Genomic DNA, 23718 nt, shown 5'->3' with positions numbered 1-23718 from the left:
GGGTCGGGCAGACGTGAAGATTGAATTTACAGTACGTAAGGTACTCTTTTATAGAGTAGGTACAGAATTATTTCAACATGAGTTACTAGTACAAAGGACGAAACTGGCAATTGAAATTAGATGCAATAGTCTATAATTCGATAATACGCACAAAAGAACTGAAGCCTGTTTGGAAATGAACGGCCACCATTTTAAAAAATGTGTTTAAATATTCATATTATGATTATTTTTCTATTAACTTCTTTCTCTATATTGTACGCTAATGTGCTGTAGACAGTATAATATACACTGGATAATGAATACGTTCGCATGGATAACTCAGTTCGGGAGTAAAAACACTTATTCTTAATACAGTACTGTATTTTGATTAAACAAAAACCTAATGAAAATTATCGAACTCAAAATCGCGATATTTCCTAGTTTACGTAAATGGATGAACTACTTTTCTTTCCTCCTATACCTAGTAAAGTGATTTGTTTGTGTTTTACGCCAGTATCATCGAACTACAGTCGTGGAAAGGGGTAGCAAACTGTGTTTCCGGTTCTCTAAAGGTATAGCCAGGTTAATATTAAAAATGTTAGTAAAAATAAAATGATGTCCCTGTACTTCTACGCAGTGGCGTCTCCTGCGTATTTCTTAAGAGGAGGAAAGAAGGTAACAGGACGAAATGACACCTTCTTGAATGAAACATGCTACAAATTAGCCAACATGCATACATGTAAGACCAGGTAGTGTTGGGGTTGGTCTTCCCTTCTGTATAGCAATAATCTGTTCTTGTAAACTGAGTTTCCTAAATTTTCCAAATTATATAATGTTTTCACTTCCATTCATTGTTAAATAATTGGACAAATTAGCAATTACAAGGAAATTCACCTCGCAGCATTTTTCGCGCACACTACAGCATCACACGTGTTGGAAGAGACTATAGCTACTAACACGTAACCGGAACCATGGTAATGGGAATGGGAAATAATCTGAGGAAAGCGAGAACACTGCACCCACCCACGTGGTCTGTGTTGCCACATGTACATTTTAAAAGTTCAGTATCACATGCTTTTGAAGAATATCAGTTCTTGTAAAGTCATACTACCATTATTGTTCAAAGTTGCCGGTAGCCAATTAATTTTTTATGTTAAAAATAATTTGTAGTTTGGAGTACTACTTTCAATTTCAAATATGTTTGTACAAAACTGACAACTTGGCTGTTGCCCTGTCTAGTACACAATGAATGGAAATGAATTTCAGGGGCCAAAAAGATCTGCGATGCTAACGTTGAACTACTTCCTCCTTATTTTATATAAACCCGACTTTAACTTTCAAATATCCTTGAAAGTTTCAAACCATGAATAGTAGCTTATATAAAGTGCAATGAATAATATTTTTTATTTATAATTTTAAAAAAAGTTTATATGGTGTCTTTCATAGCGTTGCGTTAAAACTGTTTTTATTGTGCCTCCTCCTAGATGTGTTAAGTAAGCGTTCACTACATCATATCGCACGCATCGGATGAATCGCACGGATCGGAAAAAGACTATCTTTGCTGTAATTGTTATGTAACCGCGTTCACTACATCGTATCGGACGCATCTCCTCACGGCAAATCCGTCCACGTTTCTCGGATGGGCAACTTTTCCGATGCGTGCGATCATGGCCTTTTTTAATAAATCAACTTTAATTGGTCAACTGTTACTATTATGGTGTGCCATGTTCAGTGTCGCGCCAAAATGGCAGACGGAAAACTTACTTCGCGTGTAGAAAATTGCGAAGAATTATATAATTTGAGGCGTTCCCATTACAGTAATCAAGTCATTTCTTGCAAATATATTATGTAACCAATATTTCTTTCGTTTCTTCCTCTTCAATTAAGACGCATGAAGCAATTACAAATTCTTATTCGCTAACAGACGTAATTAATAGACCTAACCTCAACACCTTTACTTTCAGTAATGTCAATATCGTATGATGTCATGTTTTAAACAGCTGATAGGGAGGTCCCTCGGGGGAGGGAAGGGAGGAACGTCCTCCTCACATTTTTCTTCTTTTGAAAGTAAATACCAAATGAAATATATGCCTTGAAATTCGAGGAAGATTCGATAATTTTTAAGTTCACAGCTATAAGAAAACCTCGGTTAATCGAGTTTTAAACCACACGCACTCATGTGCTGCTAGAAAACTGTGAGAAGGATGCGAGATTGTTTGTGTGGAGGAAAGTCAATCCATTCCTCCTTTATTGCAGTCAACACACATAGACAACAGCGCGCTAGCTGCCAGAGAAAGAAGCAGAGTTTTAAAGCAAGTAAATGAACGGATAGGGAGGAGATCCTCCTCTGAATCAGCGCATGGGCGAGAAATAGAAATCGACTGGTCTTGCAGCAAGCTCGCTACCGCTGCCATCTAACGATGCTGCATTCAACCAGACTATAACACATCATCTAGGAGGAGACAAAATAAAAACAGTTTTAACGTAAAGCTATAAAGGACACCATATAAACTTTTTTTAAAATTATAGATCAAAATATATTCATTGCACTTTATATAAGCTATGTTCATGGTTTGAAACTTTCGAGGATACCTGAAAGCTGAAGTTGGATTTATATAAAACAAAGAGGAAGTAGTTCTAAGTTAGTATTGCAGATCTTTTTCTCTGAAATTCACTTCCATTCATTGTCTACTAGACAGGAAAACAGCCAAGTTGTCAGTTTTGTACAAATATATTTGAAATTGAAGGTACTGCAAACTACATTATTTTTAATATGAAAAAATTAATCGGCCATCGGCAGCTTTGAACAATAATGGTAGTATGACTTCACAAGAACTGATATTCTTCAAAAGCATTTGATACTGAACTTGTAAAATGTACATGTGGCAACACAGACCATGTGGGTGGATGCAGTGTTCTCGCTTTCCTAACAGAATATTTCTCGATGAAAGAGTAATGGAACGGAGAAAAATTCCCTCTGGCGCCGGGATTTGAACCCGGGTTTTCAGCTCTACGTGCTGAGCTTTATCCACTAAGCCACACTGGATACAACCCCGGCGTCGGCTAGAATCGTCTCAGATTAAGCTCCAACTCTTGGGTTCCCTCTAGTGGCCGCCCTCTGCACTACGTCATAGATGTCTATGAACGTAGGACCGAAGTCCACACATGTGCTGAGGTGCACTTGTTATGAGTGACTAGTTGGCCGGGATCCGACGGAATAAGCGCCGTCTTCAATCACGAAGTGATTTACGCATATCATATATATTAGTCTATTTTAAGTACCGAAGTACATATGATATTTCGATGCAGATATTCTGCGTCATCATATGATGAAAGAGTAATGGAACGGAGAAAAATTCCCTCCGGCGCCGGGATTTGAACCCGGGTTTTCAACTCTACGTGCTGATGCTTTATCCACTAAGCCACACCGGATACAACCCCGGCGTCGGATAGAATCGTCTCAGATTAAGCTCCAACTCTTGGGTTCCCTCTAGTGGCCGCCCTCTGCACTACGTCATAGATGTCTATGAACGTAGGACCGAAGTCCACACATGTGCTGGGGTGCACTCGTTATGAGTGACTAGTTGGCCGGGATCCGACGGAATAAGCGCCGTCTTCAATCACGAAGTGATTTACGCATATCATATATATTATTTTAAGTACCGAAGTACATATGATATTTCCATGCAGATATTCTGCGTCATCATTCCCATTTCCGTAAAACGGTTCCGGTTACGTGTTAGTAGCTGGTCTCTTCCAACACGTGTGATGCTGTAGTGTAAGCGAAAATGCTGGGAGGTTGTGAATTTCCTTGTAATTGTTAATTTGTGCAATTATTCAACAATGAATGGAAGTGAAAAAATATTATATTTTGGACAATTTAGGAAACTCAGTTTACAAAAACAGATTATTGCTATACAAAAGGGAAGGCCAACCCTAACACTACCTGATGTTACATGTATGCATATAGGCTAATTTGTAGCATGTTCCTCTCAAGAAGGTGTCCTTTTGCGTTGTTAACTTCTTTCCTCCTCTTAAGAAATATGCAGGAGCCGCCACTGATGTGAAGAATGTAAGTGTAGCTACTTTCTGTCGGTAATTGGTATAGTAACAATTGTCACGTTCTTTTAAAACATGTGATTTACTTACAGTCTATGTGCATATATTTCTATGGATGTTTAACCATAGTCTAGTTTTATAACAAAACTAGCCGTACCCGTGCGCTCCGCTGCACCCGTTAGAAATAAATATAAAGTAATCATTAGGGAGCGTATTTTTATGTGCTAAAATTTAAATATATTTATTTTTTATGTGCTAAAAAGTACGAAAATATTTCCTAAAAATAGAAAAAATATTTTTTTAAATATGACAAAAATACCTTACTTAGCTTGAAAAAAAAATGTTACTAGGTACTCACCAATCACACTTTAGTATCAGTTGCTAGTAGTTGTTCGAGAATTGCAGTGAACAACAAAGGTCATTTCCAAATTCTCCATCACAAATGCATGCCGATTATCTCTGAACAACGACATACTGTGAAAACGATCTTTCCACAACACAGGACGTCAGACATGCATATTTAAAGAGAGGAATATCACAAACACATACACCGTCAATTTCACCTACAGGCACACCCTCCAATACTTGAGCAACTTTACACATTTTTTATATCCACTGTTTTGCCGTGAATGCACACGTGAAGAAGCGGCAATGTGCTTGTTTCCAGACAAATGTTGGGTTACCTGAGAGCTCTGATCTGCACTTACTGATTTACCACATGGTTGGCAAATAACACTTTTCTGTCGGTAGTAAAAATTTTTTAAAATTCACCTACATATTGCTGTAGACGCGATCTTAAACTCGATTTGATTATAGGCATCTTAATAGGCTAATATACACATTTCTTAACGTAAATAATGTTTCCAGCTACTGACTGACAATGTCGGAGAAAAGCTTCCTATAGCGACGCCACCACATCTTCACTTATGCTTATGGCCCGGGAATCACAAGATATAGGCATGAGCGACAGGCGAGAGATTTGTTTAAATTAAATCATGTTTATAATAGAGATCTTATCCGTTGTGTTTCACAAACAAAGCGCTGAATGAAATCACCTTCAGCAACAATAAACATCTAATTATGTGTTGCAAGATGTCTCCTTGTCCATGTTAATTTATTCTCATATAATAACATTGATATGCTGTCTGGCAGTCCTTAGAACTTGAGGCGATACTATTACAAAAATGGATCACGGATACACCACACAGCCCATAGAAACACGAAGTAACCAAGAATTCTTAAAAAAGATAACGTACTTCTGAGTGATATAATTGATTTAGTTTGAAAATATTTAAAAGTTCTTGTAAAAAATTATTTAAGTAAAAAACCTCCAAGATTTATGTGTTTATAACAGATTTTCTGAAAATATGTATTTACATAAATTTTTTGTGAAAATATGTGTTTTTATGTGAAATTAAATTCGGGTTTTAAACTTGAAACTTGACATTCGGAAATTTAACTTTGTTAATTGTGTTTTATCACACGCAAGAAAAATATTTAATTACATAGGAATCCGCTCCTTAGTAATCACATAATTAAAATAGGGCATTTGATCCAGGGAACATTCGTGTTTGATAGAAGGATAAATCGTTTAATATGTTACTTAATTTAAATTGCATCCAAATAATTAAAATGCGATCATTTTGGTCCAGAGACACTCATTTGGTGCAATGACAATTCCTTTAACATGTTTCTTAATTTTTATTACATGCAACCGTAGTTGAATGAAGATTGACATCATTTAGATTTAATGTGTATATTTTATTTTACTTGTTATAGGTTTCCATTGAATTATGGTAATAACTTAATTTTAACCCTTGTTTTCTACGTATTCAGTAAATGGCGCTTGGCCCACTGTGGTTTTGAACCCTTCAAATAACTTAAATTATATTATATAATTACATATTATATTATATTATATTATATTATATTATATTATATTACATTATATCAGAAGTTACTGTAATAACATTATAGCATTATGTCCATCTAGAGAAAGTACACTTTCCAATGGTGAAACAATAATTAATTATACAAATCGGTTAATTTAGCTTCCGATATTATTCATACAAAGACAGAAACATTCTCTGTAGGCTATCTTTCATAGCTTTCGATTGTTGCTGTCCAAGACCCCTTTTAGACGAAGTCATTTGTTTTTTAATTCATTACACGGCCTTAGATGGCAGTTATTGTAATTTTGAAACTCATTTATCCCATTAAATATCAGTCTTATCAAAATTTTTCAAGGAATAAAACGTATCGCAAATTAGTTTTAAAGAAACGTTTGTCATGTAACATTTTTCACAAAAATCAATAATAAGGGAGATATTTCGATTTATTTAATTCAGGCCCCCTTATAACCCCCCTTTTAAATAATGCATTTTGAATGCAATATAGCCTAAAATCTAAGTTACAACGAACTTAATTTATATTCCAATTTTCATCGAAATCCGTTCAGTAATTATCGCGTGAAAAGGTAACAAACACACATACATACAGACAGACAGACAGACAGACATACAAACAAAAATTTCAAAAAAGCGATTTTCGGTTTCAGGGTGGTTAATTATATATGTTAGGACCAATTATTTTTGGAAAATCGAAAATTACCAGAAAAATTTCGGCTACAGATTTATTATTAGTATAGATTACCTGTCCTTACATCTAAATAAAATTTCACAAGATTTGTTGTGAAATCCTTACGCAACTAAAAGCATGAAGGGAAAGGAGAGGAGAGTACGAGAGGCCAGCGAACTTGAAGGGAAAAGTTCGAGCGTGCTGGATATATTCACTTCTTCGAAGCAGATTTCGGTTCTTGTCACGCTCGACAAACTTGAACCGAACACAGCGTTTGAAATGCATGACACCAGTCCATACTACGCGACACAAAACCTTCCCCTATTTGAGGGAAACATATTTCCTGGCGTACATTCTATATTAAACGTCCCCGTTTAATTACGCAATAGAAAAAGATTATTGCTGAAAAATTCGCCATTTAAAATTTTTTATTCTCGACCACGCCGAAATGTAGTAATTATACATCTGGTAGCAGTCCTTTAATGCATGTCATTAAAGTACACCTATTCATTAAAGTTCAGGTTTTCGATTATTCTCGGATTTGCAATCGAAAGACAACGAGGGAAACGTCACGGAGGCTGGAAATCCAATACTGTCGCAGAAGGTTATGTTCTGTTACTATAATAATTAGCGTTAATTGTAAATAATATTGAAATAAATTCAATTTGTCATCTCGTTTTTCAATTCTAAATCAATTTCCAGGTTATATCAAAATTAGTTCATGTTATTCTCTACATTACATCAAGGTCAATGACATTATTGTTCCTCGGAAAAAAATCAATACTTTCGCGTCTGCGCACATCTCACAATTTACGAGCTATGCACAAGGTCACTTCCGATCTTCAGTCAGATACAAATAAAATTAATACTTCTGAATAATTTCAAGTTAGAAATATGGTCGAGCATAAAAAGTCGTATGAAACTTGTCTATAATGGTAATTAAGACGCTCGTATGAAAATTATGAAACTCGCTTGCGCTCCTTTCCTAAACAAACATACTGGCGTCTTAATTACTATCATTATAGGCTCGTTGCATAATGTACTATTCTGTCATTCTTTTCAAAAACAATAATACTAAATAAGGTCTTAAACGCAATCACATCAATCTATTGTGTATCGAATTGTTGCAGATGGAGATACGCTGGTGTTGGAACTCAAGAACTTCTTCAACAGATACGCAAATGACGTCATAGCTACAACTGCTTTTGGTCTTGGTGTAGACTCATTGAAACAACCTAAAAATGAGTTCTTTGTGATGGGACAAGACACTTTCAATTTCGGCACATTCAGAATACTTTTGTTGTTGTTCATACCTAAATTATTGAAGGTGAGTTAATGGATCAGGCAGTAAGACAAATAGAGTAAGTAAATGTACACGTAACGTATTTACTCTTACTTTCCAGTCTATCACACATATAAATTATCTTCTAGTGGTCGTTACCCGTTATCTGTTTTCTACATTTACGCTTTCTTCGCACACAATATTACAACTGTTTGACGATGGAAGCATTGCTACAAAGTGTAGAATACGGTGCTCATCATTCATTACTATTATTTTCACTGTTAACCAGACATTTCCGAAAATTTACTTTCCTTTCACTTTGTTTTCAGTTTCTTGTATTTCCTTTCAACTCGTTTACCGTTTCGACACCGTTGTAATCCATTCCTCACGTTATGGGGTGATGTAAATTGCCTCCAAGGAGGCTGTTTACCTTTTTATAAGTACATAAATTGCCTTCTCTTTACTGTAAATATTTTACGTAAATTGCCTCCCATTTAACTATGACGTCGAATCTTCAAATCCGCCACTGAGTGCATCTCGCATAGTACTACTTGTTCATCCGCCGAAATTACGTCGTTCCATAGAGAACCTAACCGTCTTTTCGTTAGCCATCCAAATATTTACCACTTCTTTGAAGTTCTTAAACAAATAAAGAGCGACACCAATGTATTCTGGACAAAAGGAATAAATCTATTTTTCTCAAAGAATTATTTCCATAAAATAAATTACTTGCATTTAGGCAAGAACAGATTACTGAACTTGAGTCCGTAAGGGCGGTTTGTTTTAAATTCGTGAATCGGTATTTAATGTTTTAAAACATTTTAAGGTTAGTCCTAAGTTTGCAAATGGGAAGGAAAATGTTGATTACAGTGGCGTATTTACAAGCGGAAGGCATGTTCACTCTCTCAGATAAAGAGGAAGTAATTTACGTACCGCAAGCTCATGTGAACAGGAGGCAAGTTACATAACTTTTTGATCTGGGGAGGCAATTTACCGCATCTCCTCTCCTCTCCTCTCTTTACATTCCTTCCCTGTCACTCCTTTACTACTCGTACTTTCTCCACACATTTCTCCTTCCTTCCTTTTCTCTTTCTCTCTTGTTCATTGTCCTCTTTTATTTCTCTTCCTCCCCTTTTCCAATTCTATTTATACACTATTCCATTCTACCGGTTTATTTTGCTCTCATCGTCTTAATCTCCAGTCCTTTTCGTTCATGTTTCTTTTCTTCTTCCTCTGCTTCCTTTCTTCTCCTTCCGATTCTAGTCTTATCCTTTTCCATTTCATTGTTCTGTTTCTTTTCCTCTCGTTCTTATGCTTGTCCTCTCCTGACTCTGTTTTATTCGCCCTGTTTATTTTCATGACCTTCCGTCTCTTTTCTATTGCCTTCCTTGCTTTTCTTGCAAGTCTCAAGGTATTTTTTTTTTCCGTTTAGGTTTTTGGTGTCAGTATATTCCCCAATAGGATTGCGGACTTCTTTCGGTCCATAGTGAAGGACACGATAGCGACGAGGGAACGTGAAGGCATCGTGAGACCGGACTTGCTTCAATTGTTGATGCAGACCCAGAAGGGAAACTTAGAAGACGAAAATTCCACAGAGCAACACCCCAAAAGTCAGACGAAACGTAAGTTCACTGTAGCAATTTTCGGTTCATATTTTTCTCTTCACTTATCTCCTGTTTTATAAAAGCCTTGTGATGGAATGCCTCTGAACATCAATCTGTATTAGTATTGTGCTCGATTCTATGATCACCAGTTGTGTTATATTTAAGTTCTGACACCAAATTTGCCGTTGCCCTTCTACAGGGGCTTACATTATTTAATCAGGATAATATATGATCGAGCAATATTTTATCAATATGATATAAGGTAATCAGGATGATATGGTAGAGTCAATGGAAGGAAACAGAGATGAAGATGATGATGATGATGATGATGATGATGAAAGAGGGGAAGTGTAATTATGATAGCGAAATGAATCCGAGGTCCAACGCCGAAAGTTACCCACTAATTCTACTTCAATTGATTGAGGGAAAACCTCAGAAGAATCCTCAACTAGGTAACTTGTCCCAACCAGGATATGAACAGGGCTCCGCTCGTTTCACGGTCAGATCCTACAGACGTGGATGCCTGAGGAGTAATGCAGCCCTTACACGGTCAGTACCTAATAGGCTACTGAACAGTAATAATGAATTAATAATACTGATATACTCAAATTTATTTTTGCGACCGTATACCATCAGTATTACTGTCAATATTACTGACAATACGCATCAATATTTTAGCGACTGTACACCATCAGTATTACTGTAAATATTACTGACAATACGCATCAATATTTTAGCGATTGTACCCGATCAGTATTATTGTAAATATTACTGACAATACGCATCAATATTTTAGCGATTGTACCCGATCAGTATTACTGTAAATATTACTGACAATACGCATCAATATTTTAGCTATTGTACGCGATCAGTATTATTGTGAATATTACTGACAATAGGCATCAATATTTTCGCGACTGTATACGATCATATTACTGTAAATATTACTGACAATACGCATCAATATTTTAACGATTGTACGCGATCAGTATTACTGTAAATATTACTGACAATACGCATCAATATTTTAGCGACTGTACACGATCAGTATTACTGTAAATATTACTGACAATACGCATCAATATTTTAGCGACTGTACACGATCAGTATTATTGTAAATATTACTGACAATACGCATCAATATACTAGCGACTGTACAGGATGAGTATTACTGTAAATATTACTGACAATACGCATCAATATTTTAGCGACTGTACACGATCAGTATTACTGTAAATATTACTGACAATACGCATCAATATTTTAGCGACTGTACGCGATCAGTATTATTGTAAATATTATTGACAATACGCATCAATATTTTAGCGACTGTACACGATCAGTATTACTGTAAATATTACTGACAATACGCATCAATATTTTAGCGACTGTACACGATCAGTATTACTGTAAATATTACTGACAATACGCATCAATATTTTAGCGATTGTACGCGATCAGTATTATTGTAAATATTACTGACAATACGCATCAATATTTTAGCGACTGTACACGATCATATTACTGTAAATATTACTGACAATACGCATCAATATTTTAGCGATTGTACGCGATCAGTATTATTGTAAATATTACTGACAATACGCATCAATATTTTAGCGACTGTACACGATCAGTATTACTGTAAATATTACTGACAATACGCATCAATATTTTAGCGACTGTACACGATCATATTACTGCAAATATTACTGACAATACGCATCAATATTTTAGCGATTGTACGCGATCAGTATTATTGTAAATATTACTGACAATACGCATCAATATTTTAGCGATTGTACGCGATCAGTATTATTGTAAATATTACTGACAATACGCATCAATATTTCAGCGACTGTACACGATCATATTACTGTAAATATTACTGACAATACGCATCAATATTTTAGCGATTGTACGCGATCAGTATTATTGTAAATATTACTGACAATACGCATCAATATACTAGCGACTGTACAGGATGAGTATTACTGTAAATATTACTGACAGTACGCATCAATATTTTAGCGACTGTACGCGATCACTATTACTGTCAATATTACTGACAATATGCATCAATATTTTAGCGACAGTACATGATCGGTATTACTGTCAATATTACTGACAATATGAATTAATATTTTAGCGACAGTAGTGATCAGTATTGCTGACAATAATAATATATGCATCAATATTTTAGCGACTGTACGCGATCACTATTACTGTCAATATTACTGACAATATGCATCAATATTTTAGCGACCGTACGTGATCAGTATTACTGTCAATGTTACTGACAATACGCATCAATATTTTGGGGACTGAACGCGATCAGTCTTACTGTCAGTATTGTTAACACTGAAAGTAATATTGCCCGTGTTGAGTCTGTATAACAAATACTGTAATCTATGTTGCACCACAGAACTGGACGATGAAGACGTGGTAGCTCAGTGCGTGGTGTTCTTCGTGGCCGGCTTTGACACAGCTTCCACATTCATGTGTTTCGCCTGTTATCACTTGGCCATCGATGAGGAAATACAAACTCGACTTCAGAACGAGATCGACGAGACACTTCGTGAGGGCGGTGGCAAGTTCTCATACGAGGCTCTGAACGGAATGAAGTACCTCGACATGATTGTGTCCGGTAAGCGACCAGTTCAGAATTTTACTAGAGTTTTTAAATGTACAATATAATTCTGTGCACGCTTAGAGAAAGATAGTTTTTCTCTATGTATTAATTGCTTAGTAAGTAAGTAAGTAAGTAAGTAAGTAAGTAAGTAAGTAAGTAAGTAAGTAAGTAAGTAAGTAAGTAAGTAAGTAAGTAAGTAAGTAAGTAAGTAAGTAAGTAAGTAAGTAAGTAAGTAAGTAAGTAAGTAAGTAAGTAAGTAAGTAAGTAAGTAAGTAAGTAAGTAAGTAAGTAAGTAAGTAAGTAAGTAAGTAAGTAAGTATTGGTAAGTATTGCTTACGGCTCATTATGTTCTGATAGTAGAAGAGATGGTCTAAATAAAAAAAAATTGTTTATTTAACGACGCTCACAACTGACGAAGTTATATCAGCGTCGCTGGTTGTAACGGAATTTTGCCCTGCAAGAGTTCTTATACATGCCAGTAAATCTGCTGACATGAGCCTGTCGCATTTAAGCACACTTAAATACCATCGACCTGGGCCGGGATTGAACCCTTAACCTTGGGCACAGAAGGCCAGCGCTGATTTTGCTGAAGGTGAATCGGAGTTGGTTTCAGGTTTTAATGTTGAATATAGAAGAGGTGGATTTGCATTAATTTTTTTGGCTGAATATGCTAGTATTTTATTTATTAGAATACTATTTTGTATTATTTTTTTAGGTAGTGATATTAATTCTATATTTTTTTATTTTAAGCTTTCTTTTCTTTCTTTTATATTTATTTGAGTTCGTGGCACAATACCACGTTTTCGTTATGATAAGTTAATGTATTTGGCTTGGAAGAGATTTTTGCCTTTGTCATTAAATTATTTGCTGTTTTTTTGGGGGATTAGGGTTTATATATTTTTAATATTGATTTAAGTGTATTAATTTAAGTAAAGTTAATAGAAGATTTTAACTTCTTTCTTATGCTTTCAAAACATATACTTTTCTTTAAAGCTTTTTAACTTTAATTATTTAGATTATCTCATATTTTTGTTGTTATTGGGTGTATAATGTAATACAAGAAGTATAAAACTGTTAAGATATGTCCAGTAATAATATAAGGATCTTCTACTGGTCGTGCTCCAATTCATGTTAGTAGAATTACGACTGTGCCACCCACGACGGCTACCATTTTAATTTCAGGTCCTAAACCTTAAATTGCTGAAGTTTTCTATAGTTGTGACACATTAAAATACAGTATATCTGTAATATATATATTTGGTTTTATTCATGTTGCTTACTGAGTTTCCATTTTTTTCCGAAACAACTGTAATGCCTTTCTCCAGACCTTCTTTCGAACGCTTCCCTTTGTCCTTTGGAATGTATTTCGGAGTAGTTCTAGGCGTTCTAAAAATCAGGTAAAAACTATTCTAAAAGCGGTTTATAGGCTAACTCACATTTATACCACTTGTTATATCTCGTATTTAGATGAAATGCACAGCCATTACCGCACAATGCTGTTCAGTAAATAACAGATACTAAACGACCTTCACATGTAAGTAACGTGACCTTATCAAAATAATTCCTATTCGACGGATTTTTTTTTACAGAAAATGAAATAATCCTAAAGCAACGTGGGCAATATAACCCGAAGACTTGTCCTATAGATAGGACAACAAAAATGTTCACTATGGATTACATTACTATAAGTATATTTATATAAATTGTAACCTGTTTTAAGAGAACACCTGCGATTAATTTGAACGTACATTATATATGATTCAATCACATATAATTATTAATACAATTTGTAACTGAAAGGCTCTTTTGACGAGTCAAAACAACTACAAAAATTGCGAAATAACCTATTGAGAAGAAGAAATTATGGAATATATTTTGTAATGTATCGTATTTCATCAATTAGGTAAAATTTTCTTTTAATCCTCTACTTCTGGCCTGCCATAACCTGAAAAAATTTTATACGGAACGTAAGTAACTCTGAGTAACTTAAAACTGCTGTATTATACTTTACAGAAACTCTGAGGATGTACCCTCCAGCAGCAGTGGATAGAGTCTGTGCTCGGAAATACACGATAAAGGCTGATCCTCCCCTGGACCTGATGCCTGAAGACAGCCTGATCATCCCCATATTTGGACTCCATCGCGATCCCAATTATTTTCCTGATCCAGAGCGCTTCGACCCTGAACGATTCAACGATGAAAACAAACACAAAATCAACCCTCTGGCATACCTACCCTTCGGCATTGGACCCAGAATTTGCATTGGTGAGTATTTAAAGTGTGGTCCAAAGGGAATCAATTTGTTTCTATCTATAGTAGACTGCTTTTGGGGGACTGGGTAGTCTCAGTGTATAGCTGTTTGTTTGAGTGAAGAAATTTCGCTACTACTCCTTACCCTTTGAATCTTTCAATTTATAATTTTTACAGCTTACACGCAATATTTGCAGGTATATTTTCGTATTTAGATTACCTTTCTACCTTATATACTTGATTTCATAAACATTTTTATATCCTGAAAATGATTAATTAAATTTTAGGAATATGTTTCTCAGAAACCCTTTGCACTACAGGTTCCTAAAGTTCAAGCATATTTCCAATGCAGTTGAATTTATTTGCTACCATTTTCATCATATTATGAATATTTTGTCAATAGAAAAAAAATCTATCTCGAAAAAATGATTTAAAAATGTAATATTTTTTCATAATTATCTGGCTGTAAAATCCATAATAATTTTAATAACTATGTGAAAGTAGTCATGTTTCTTCACTGCCATATGAAATAGGAGTGTGTAAAATTTCAGCCTTCTAGCCTCAGTAGTTTCTGAGAAAAATGTTCCTAAAATATCCGTATTTAAACTTATATTAAAATTTGTATAACCTGTAAAAATTTAATTAAACTTTAGAAACATGTTTCTCAGAAAGTCTTTGCACTACAGGTTCCTAAAAATTCAAGCATATTTCCAATGCAGTTGACTTCATTTGCCACCATTTTCATCACATTATGAATATTTTGTCAATATAAAAAAATCCATCTTGAAAAAAATTATTTAAAAAAATCATATTATTTTTACACTTTTCTGGCTGTAAAATCCATAATAATTTTAATAACTATGTGAAAGTAGTCATGCTTTTTCACTACCATATGAAATAGGAATGTGTAAAATTTCAGTCTCTTAGTCTGAGTAGTTTCTGAGAAAAATGTTCCAAAATATCCGTGTGTTTAACTTATATTAACATTTTTATAACCTGAAAAATGTTAATTAAATTTTAGAAACATGTTTCTCAGAAACCCTTTGCACTACAGGTTCCTAGAAATTCAAGTATATTTCCAATGCAGTTGACTTTATTTGCCACCATTTTCATCACATTATGAATATTTTGTCAATATAAAAAAAAATCCATCCTGAAAAAATTATTTTAAAAAAGTTCATATTTTTTCATACAGGCTGTAAAATCCATAATAATTTTAACTATGTGAAAGTAGTCATGTTTTTTCACTACCATATGAAATAGGAGTGTCTAAAATTTCAGCCTCCTAGCCTCAGTAGTTCTTCTTCTTCTTCTTCTTCACTTCATGGTATGGGCAATTGCCCGTTCCGGCTTCAAAGGTCGCTCCATCTTTTCATCGGTCGTCCCTGATCTCTTAGCCTCAGTAATTTCTGAGAAAAATGTTCCAAAAATATCCGTATTTTTAACTTATATTAAAATTGTTATAACCTTAAAAATAATTAAATGAAATATTAGGAATATGTTTCTTAGAAACCCTTTGTACTATAGGTTCCTAAAAATTCAAGATATTTCCAATGCAGTTGATTTTATTTTACATCATTTTCATCACATTATGAATATTTTTCAATAGAAAAAAATCCATTCTGAAAAAAATTATAAAAAAAATTCGTATTTTTTTTTCATACTTTTCTGGCTGTAAAATCCATAATAATTTTAACAACTATGTTAAAGTAGTCATGTTTCTTCACTAGCATATGAAATAGGGGTGTGTAAAATTTCAGCCTCCTAGCCTCAGTAGTTTCTGAGAAAAATGTTCCAAAAATATCCATGTTTATAACTTAAATTTAATTAATATTTTTCAGGTCTAAAATGTTTTTATAAAATCAAGTATATGAGGTAGAAAGACAATCTAACACCCAAACATACTTGCTAATATTGTATACATGCTGTAAAAATTGTAAATTGATAGATTCAAAAGTTGAAGAATATGTAACAGCAAAATTTCTTCACTCATACATAACAGCCACACGTTCAGACTATCCAATTTCCTTTGGAGAGACTGCATTGGTTATGATAGTCACATCCAAAATACATTTTCATCATTAGGCTATAGACTTACGTATGAGGTTCCTTAAGGAGTTTTCTGTCTTCACATTAACTTTTGGTTTTCGCTGTAAGATGTTTTAATGTTTAACTTTTAGACAGTTTTGCAATAATAAATGGAAAGTTATGCTTCTGTTTTTATCCAAAAATTTGAATTAAATTGAAACTATATACCTAACTCAGACAAGTGGCTTGCTAAAATGTTATTAAATATAGTCCCGTCGCTCTAATTTCCGGCAGCCAATCACGTTGCAGGTAGGCTACATTTAAACGTGTGCGTCTTGTGATTCACTGATGACGACGTTATGCATTTCCTAAGGCTCGATAAATACTTAATATAATCGCCCGCCATTTTGGCTCTTTCGTTGGCGTTCGCAGAATTCACATGAGGACGTTATTTGCCGCTCAATTAATTGCTGAATTACAGTGCGTTTGATTTATTATCATAGGAGCTACGACATGATAACGTTTAACGGTGTGGCAAATAAATTCCTCGTCTGGTAGCTAGGCAACGAAAGAACAAAAATGGCGAACGATACTACCTAACTACGCTTTATAGAGCCTTCACTTTCTAATATGTAAGCAAAGAGGAGGAGTCACGCCGGGAATAACAGCGTCGCGACTATAATTTCTACATTAGTCTGTATCTTTGGGTCGCGGCTTGGTAGCCTACACTGCCCTAGACTTGCTCTTACGGGATCACGAGCGGTTTTGTTTATGCAAGGATGCTGAGATACAGCACATATCATGAAGAGTTTACATGCAGCGATGTGGCTAAAATTAACAACCACTGCTCTATAGTATCACCACAATCTAGTATATACAGTCACGAAGCTTGAGTTGTGAGTGTACTAGGAACAATAGACTGTGCAGGTACTATTTCGCATTGTCTGTAATGAGGCGATAATAGCGATCCTACAGTCGAGCCGTTCTTATTTCCGGCAGCAAATCACACGACAGCTTCTGGTCAGCGACTCAGCTGACACGCTGCTTCACTGGCAGTGGTTGTCGTCAAGGTTATGCAGACGACATACCGCTTCCCGCTCACGGTGGATGTTACTGCGTTGTCGAGTCTACCCTTGTACGCTTAACGAAGTTTTAGCACATGTCTAGTCTTAAACATCGAACGAAAAATTATTTCCTACGATAAATAATTAGTAATATATGAATACATAATATTATATATTATTGTTATTGTTGATCCTAGCATCCCAGGACACAGAAGACTTACCATGTTGTGCTATAATTGGTTTTTCCGATCATTTGAAGTAACGATTTTCGTAAATACAGAAACAGTATTAGAAATTACTAAAATGGGAGAAAGCTGTAAAATAAACATTTTTTATGTGAATGAATAACTAAAACCACACAACCTGTAAATTAAGTAAAATATGTTAGTATTAAAAATTTTGTCATGATAAGTCATTGCTACATAAAAAAATTACACGAAGAACCTTGCTTAACGGTATTATTCAATTTAGAGGTGCTACGCCTAGATCGCTACAATCATTGTTAGTACCTGCCGCCGCCATAGTTCTCAGTTTATTTTCTTCTTTGCCGGATTGTCCGTACTTCTCTGTCGTTATTTGAAAAACCGTGAACTTGTTCACATCACACGCATCAGCTGTTCATTGCACCACTTACATTAAAGGCAATAAACTACTCTTATTTTACGTTCATTTTCGAAATAATCTCTAACGCTAAGAATCATTTCTCTGCTTTGCGAACTGATGGTCTTCCGACTCCTCCGCGGCATTGTGATGCTGAAAACTCAGCGATAACACAGCACTAACAACAATACCGACTGATTGTTCGACAACCAGCTATTAGAACTGCGTCCGTTCACTATTGGCTTGACAGAGATTTAGCAACACCGCTATTGCCTATCTTCTTCGCGCCAAAAGTCGAGAAGGCGTGGCCACGCTGGAAATAAGAACGGCTCGACTGTAGTGGCTAGCAACTATCTATGGATACATATTTACTATGTATTGAGCTTCGTGACTGTACACACTAGACCAGAGGTCTCCAAAAAGCGTATCGTCATTCGTGGTCTCGATACTGCCCGCCGAACACAGGGTGCTGTAAGGCTAGAGAAGGGGGAGAGACTCGTACCTCAACAGATGGGAGCGATCAGTGGGGATCGCGGCAACGGTCTGCTTATGTTTACAAATAATAACATCAAAAGAATAAGAAATATCATACGTTTGTATATTATTTTGACATACTATGAAGCTGGAGCCCCGTCTGTTGCTATTGACACAAGCCACTGCAAATTCAACCTCTTCTGTTCTATGGTGCCTTTCAGTGCCTGGAAAAGACCTTCTCCAGTTATATTTTGTAATTACATCTAGAAGACATTCAGACACAGTAAAATGTTCATTAACTCCTCGGATGAAAATGGCTAGGTGAGCTTTGTCATTTCTATCAGTGCTTTCGTCCAATGCAAGTGAGTAAGCTACAAACTGGTTAATTGTGGTTTCAGCTTTAGATTCAATTGCATTTACAATCTTGAAATTCCTTCTCTGAACTGTAATTGGAAACAATTTAATTTTCTTAAACTTTGACTTCGTTCTGGACACAGTATTTTAGTAACGTCCTGTATGCACGATTTAATAAATGATGCTTCTGTAAAGGGCTTCATTGATTTTACAATATTCCAAGCTAGAACATAGCTAGCAAGAAGCTGTTTTTGTTTAAAACAGAGGACACGTGTGTGATTTGTGTTTGTATTTTCTTGTTTTATATTTATCAAAATATTTGTAGGCCTACGCATTTCACCTAAAATTAAACGAAAAACTATATGTTTGTCATGCGAAACTGAGCGTAAACGTATTGTAATATACTGATTATTATGTATAACCAACAGTTATACAGATAGCCACAAAATAAATTACTGTATTTTTACATGTCCAATGTAATTGTATGATATTCTTTGTGAAGAGTCCAGTATTGTCGTCGCATGTTGATTTTCAACGCACCCTTAAGAATTTTCGAACAAAATAAGCATTTCACATTCTCCCCACTAACACAAAAAATTTCTCTTCCTATTCATCCCTGAATGTACTACGTCCATGATTAGAAGACATTGTGAAACGGTGGAACACTCTGACCAACACAGTGATAATGGCAGTCCGCCACTGTTCTTCGTTTGCGCATAAACATTGAGTACAGTACAGGTGGGGATGGGTGAGGCGGAGCGCGCTCATTACGTACTGGCTTCAGTTCCGTTCAGGGGCTTACTCGCGAGTACGCTTTTGGAGACGTCTCTACTAGGCTGTGGTATCACTAGGAAAACCACCTTTGCACCCAGATGCACATAACACTAGAATTCTCTAATTAAAATTGCTAGGAAAATGTATCAAATTTCGCTTTAATGATTTTCTGTTTCAGGCAATCGCTTCGCGCTGATGGAGACCAAACTTGCCCTGGCATACCTTCTTTCGCGGTTCAACATTAAAGTGGTGCCCAAGACCCCGATTCCCATGAAATTAGCACAAAAGGGTTTCGCCATTACAGCTAAGGGAGGATTTTGGCTGGGCCTGGAGAAGAGATCTTGAATGAAATATTTCATCTCCTATCATTTTTTTATACTTGTGACATAAGAATATTATTTTGATGTAGAATTTGTATTTTAATATATGCAGCATATTAATATATGTTTAAATAAATATGTTGTTGTTGTTTTCTAATGCCAGGCGTTTGACAATAAAGTCATTTGACCTCTTGCAATCAATATTTTTCAAAGATATTATCATGGCCAGCCACTGAAGCACAGATTTTGAGGTGTTCCGAATCCATTTCTTGGTTTGAGTTGCACAATGGGCAGTTAGGGGACTGATATATTCCAATTCTATGCAGGTGTTTGGCCAAACAATCATGGCCTGTTGCCAATCTAATGCAGCTACAGACGATTTTCGTGCTAAATCGGGAATTAACTGTGGGTTATGATGCAGAGAGTTTCATTTTTTCCCTTGGGATTGTGTTATCAAATTTTGTTTGTTGAAGTCTAAGTATGTAGATTTAATAAATCTTTTCACAGAGTAATACGTGGATTTAGTAACAGGTCTGTAAGTAGCAGTGCTGCCCTTCTTTGCTAAAGCATCCGCATTCTCGTTTCCCAGGATTCCACAATGGGATGGTATCCATTGGAATACAATTCTTTTATTGAGTGATATTAATTGAGAGGGCATTTTAGTTATTTCTGCTGTTTGAGATGAAGGTGTGTGTTTAGAGACTATTGATAGAATAGCTGCTTTGGAGTCTGACAATATAACTGCATTCTTAAATTTATTGATGTGGCATAGAAGAATAAATATATTTGCCCAACATCATACTCAAGTGTTTGCAGTATGTAGCAAGTCGTTGTTTTAGCAATACCAAGATTGTTTCTGTGTAATCAAATGATCGAGATTCAGATCTCGATGTACTCTTGACCCCATTCCTTTGTAATCAGTAGAGTCAGGATTTTATGTAGGCCTAACATGTTGTTGGTCAACTGTCCGAGTGGGGTTAAGTACCAGTAAAATAGTGCGGGGTCACAAACAAAAATCTCGCCCAAAAGTGGTTCGCGCCTTCAAAAAAGTTTGGGAACCACTGCAGAGCGTTCGGAGTTTAGGAAATACTATTAGTATATAGTAGAGACCGGAAAATCAGACAAGACTCACGCCCGTACCTGCTTGCCGTCAGGCTTGCGTTCCGATGACGCTACAAAGCAAGTTAATTCTAAGACTGAACCCATTGAGCCCGGGTTTTATAGGTTCAGTCCAGGCGGGACCCAAGAAAGCCTGCCTGTTTGCTCGTGTTATAAGGTAGAGTGACTTGCATTCACGGAAGCCAGTCTGCGCTGGTTAAGATGAAACAGTACTAGTTTGAAACCTAAGTTCGTTGGCTATTTAGTCACTTCAAAAAATCTTTATCTTATGGTCCAACACGGCAGATAATTCTTGATTGAAGAAACACAGTTTTACGATTTATTGCGCTACAGAATTCATAAAGTAATAAGACAATATTATACATTTCATATTCCTGCAAAGTGTATCTGACTCAACAAAATAGTAACATTTCGTAACTTGTGACTAGGAGAGGAGAGGAGAGGAGAGGAGAGGAGAGGAGAGAAGGAAATATGTTGAAAAGATATTGGTAACAATTATTATGAATATCAACAACTATTATAGAAAAATATTTCATTTTAACTTTTTCCTTATCAACAATTAAAAGCCTCATGAATATCTGTAAAATGTATAAACGCTTTTCGTTCTTCAGAATATTGATTTGCTATTTAACTTCTGAGGGACAAATTTATTTTTATTTATGAAGCTGAAAGTTTGAAGGGTTCGCATTAAATTTATATTACTACGATGAAAAGGAAAGTGCAAGTAATTTATAATAACTGTTGGCATTTAATGGATATTATGTTGACGAGAAATAGTTTTCTTTGTCTTTATTAACGGTACGTTTCAGAAGACAACAAATTAAGTTTTCAGTAGCTTGTCTGTATCTATAGGCTTCTTGTCAGGTTTGAATGACTAGGTTCATATTTATCATGCATCTGAAAGCAGCACAGTCTGGCGCAGGTCGGCGGAACCCAACAGTCCTTTCGGGTCACTCTTAGGACTGTTTGGGAGTCACGTGCAACCACACTGCCTGCCTGCTTGTGAATGAAGGTTGCAGGCGGGGGAACGATACGAAGCGTAAGCCCGTTAACGGACGTAAACAGTCATGGGCAAGCCTGATCGACAGTTTGCCTGTCTCTGGTATATAGGCGTCATCTTAGCGGACATCTCCCCTCTTTCTAATGCAACTAAAGCAAGTTATTCACGTATTTTATAACGTATATAAAATAACAGAAATATATCTAAATACTGTAACTAAGCATTGCTCAAATATAAAATCTTATAAGACATAAATCTTACAACATTGTAATATTGGAGTAGCACTTATACAGGGTGATTCACGAAGTTTTACAGCCATTTAGAGAGGGCCTTCCTCAGGTCAAATGGAGCAAAAATGCAAATAAAAATAGAGTCCAACTTATAGTTAAGTCGCTACAGATAATTGAAAATTTGAAAGTAGAGGCAAAATTTAATAATATCACTACAGAAAAAAAAACACACACACGAACACACACGCAAACATGCACGAAACATACACAAACATACACAACAACACAAGAAACACACACAAGAGGATACAGTTCCTACTCTTGTAACTGCTTACTTGTTGTAAACTTCATTCTGTTTATCAACTCTTAGTTCTACAAAAGATTTTCAAATGTGTCTCCTTCTATTCCATCTCATATCGACCGAAATATAGAGAAAATTGACCTTGCAATTTTAAATACAATGAAACTTTTTCTGTCCGTTGAAAACTGTGATACAATGCTTTGTGCAAAGTTTGAGGCATCAGAACTTCATAGTGTTTAAATTAAAAATATTTAAATTTACCGATTTTCATAAAATTAGCAACTTTAAACTGTTGTGGCTCCGAAATCCTTTCACCCAATGATCAAAATCATGGTTTATTTTGATGCTGAGAAATTAAAGTATATATTGACATGTAAACAGTTTTTGTTACTTTTTATGGAAATGGAGAAATTTACAGAGGTGTGAAAATTATTAGAATAATCTTAATTTTAAAGGTTTTTTAATAGTTCCTTCACAAATATTCATTGAATTGATGAATATTGGTATATAATATTACTATACTGATGTAGGATACATTTACTACTAACAATGCCGGAAAGCATTGTTGTACATTGGTATTTTTCTTATTTTACAATTGTTATTGGAATTCAGAAATTATTATATTATGTTGGCAGAATTGGAAACATAAAAAATTAATTAAGAAATGCTTTAAACAAATAGTTCTTTGCGTTTACATTGTTGTGAAGGTTCAAATGAACGTATACATCTGTTTTGTGCATATAATTTTTTATGTTTCCAATTCCGCCAACATAATATAATAATTTCTGAATTCCAATAACAATTGTAAAATAAGAAAAATACCAATGTACAACAATGCTTTCCGGCATTGTTAGTAGTAAATATATCCTACATCAGTATAGTAATATATACCAATATTCATCAATTCAATTAATATTTGTGAAAGAACTATTAAAAAAACCTTTAAAATTAAGATTATTCTAATAATTTTCACACCTCTGTAGATTTTTCTTCATTAAAACGCCTTTGCCCACGACAAAATATTTTTAAAATATATGATTAGATTTCGCATTGAAAGTACAAATAAACACA

General features: G+C 35.2%; 1 protein-coding gene across 1 annotated transcript in view; it reads left to right on the top strand.

Moving 5' to 3' along the window:
• LOC138695838 (cytochrome P450 9e2-like) overlaps nucleotides 1-20194 on the top strand; it is a 45333-nt gene extending 25139 nt beyond the window's left edge. The window contains exons 4-8 of the mRNA XM_069820117.1: nucleotides 7746-7942; nucleotides 9330-9519; nucleotides 11927-12148; nucleotides 14147-14398; nucleotides 19856-20194. Of these exons, the coding sequence (XP_069676218.1) occupies nucleotides 7746-7942; nucleotides 9330-9519; nucleotides 11927-12148; nucleotides 14147-14398; nucleotides 19856-20022 (1028 nt within the window). The 3' untranslated portion in view covers nucleotides 20023-20194. The remainder of the gene's footprint in view (nucleotides 1-7745; nucleotides 7943-9329; nucleotides 9520-11926; nucleotides 12149-14146; nucleotides 14399-19855) is intronic.
• The last annotated feature ends 3524 nt before the right edge of the window (nucleotides 20195-23718 follow it).

The sequence above is a fragment of the Periplaneta americana genome, chromosome 3 (assembly GCF_040183065.1).
Source record: "Periplaneta americana isolate PAMFEO1 chromosome 3, P.americana_PAMFEO1_priV1, whole genome shotgun sequence".
Taxonomy (NCBI): Eukaryota; Metazoa; Arthropoda; class Insecta; order Blattodea; family Blattidae; genus Periplaneta; species Periplaneta americana.
Note: the sequence above shows the minus strand (reverse complement) of the source record. Positions and strands in the feature narration are given on the sequence as shown.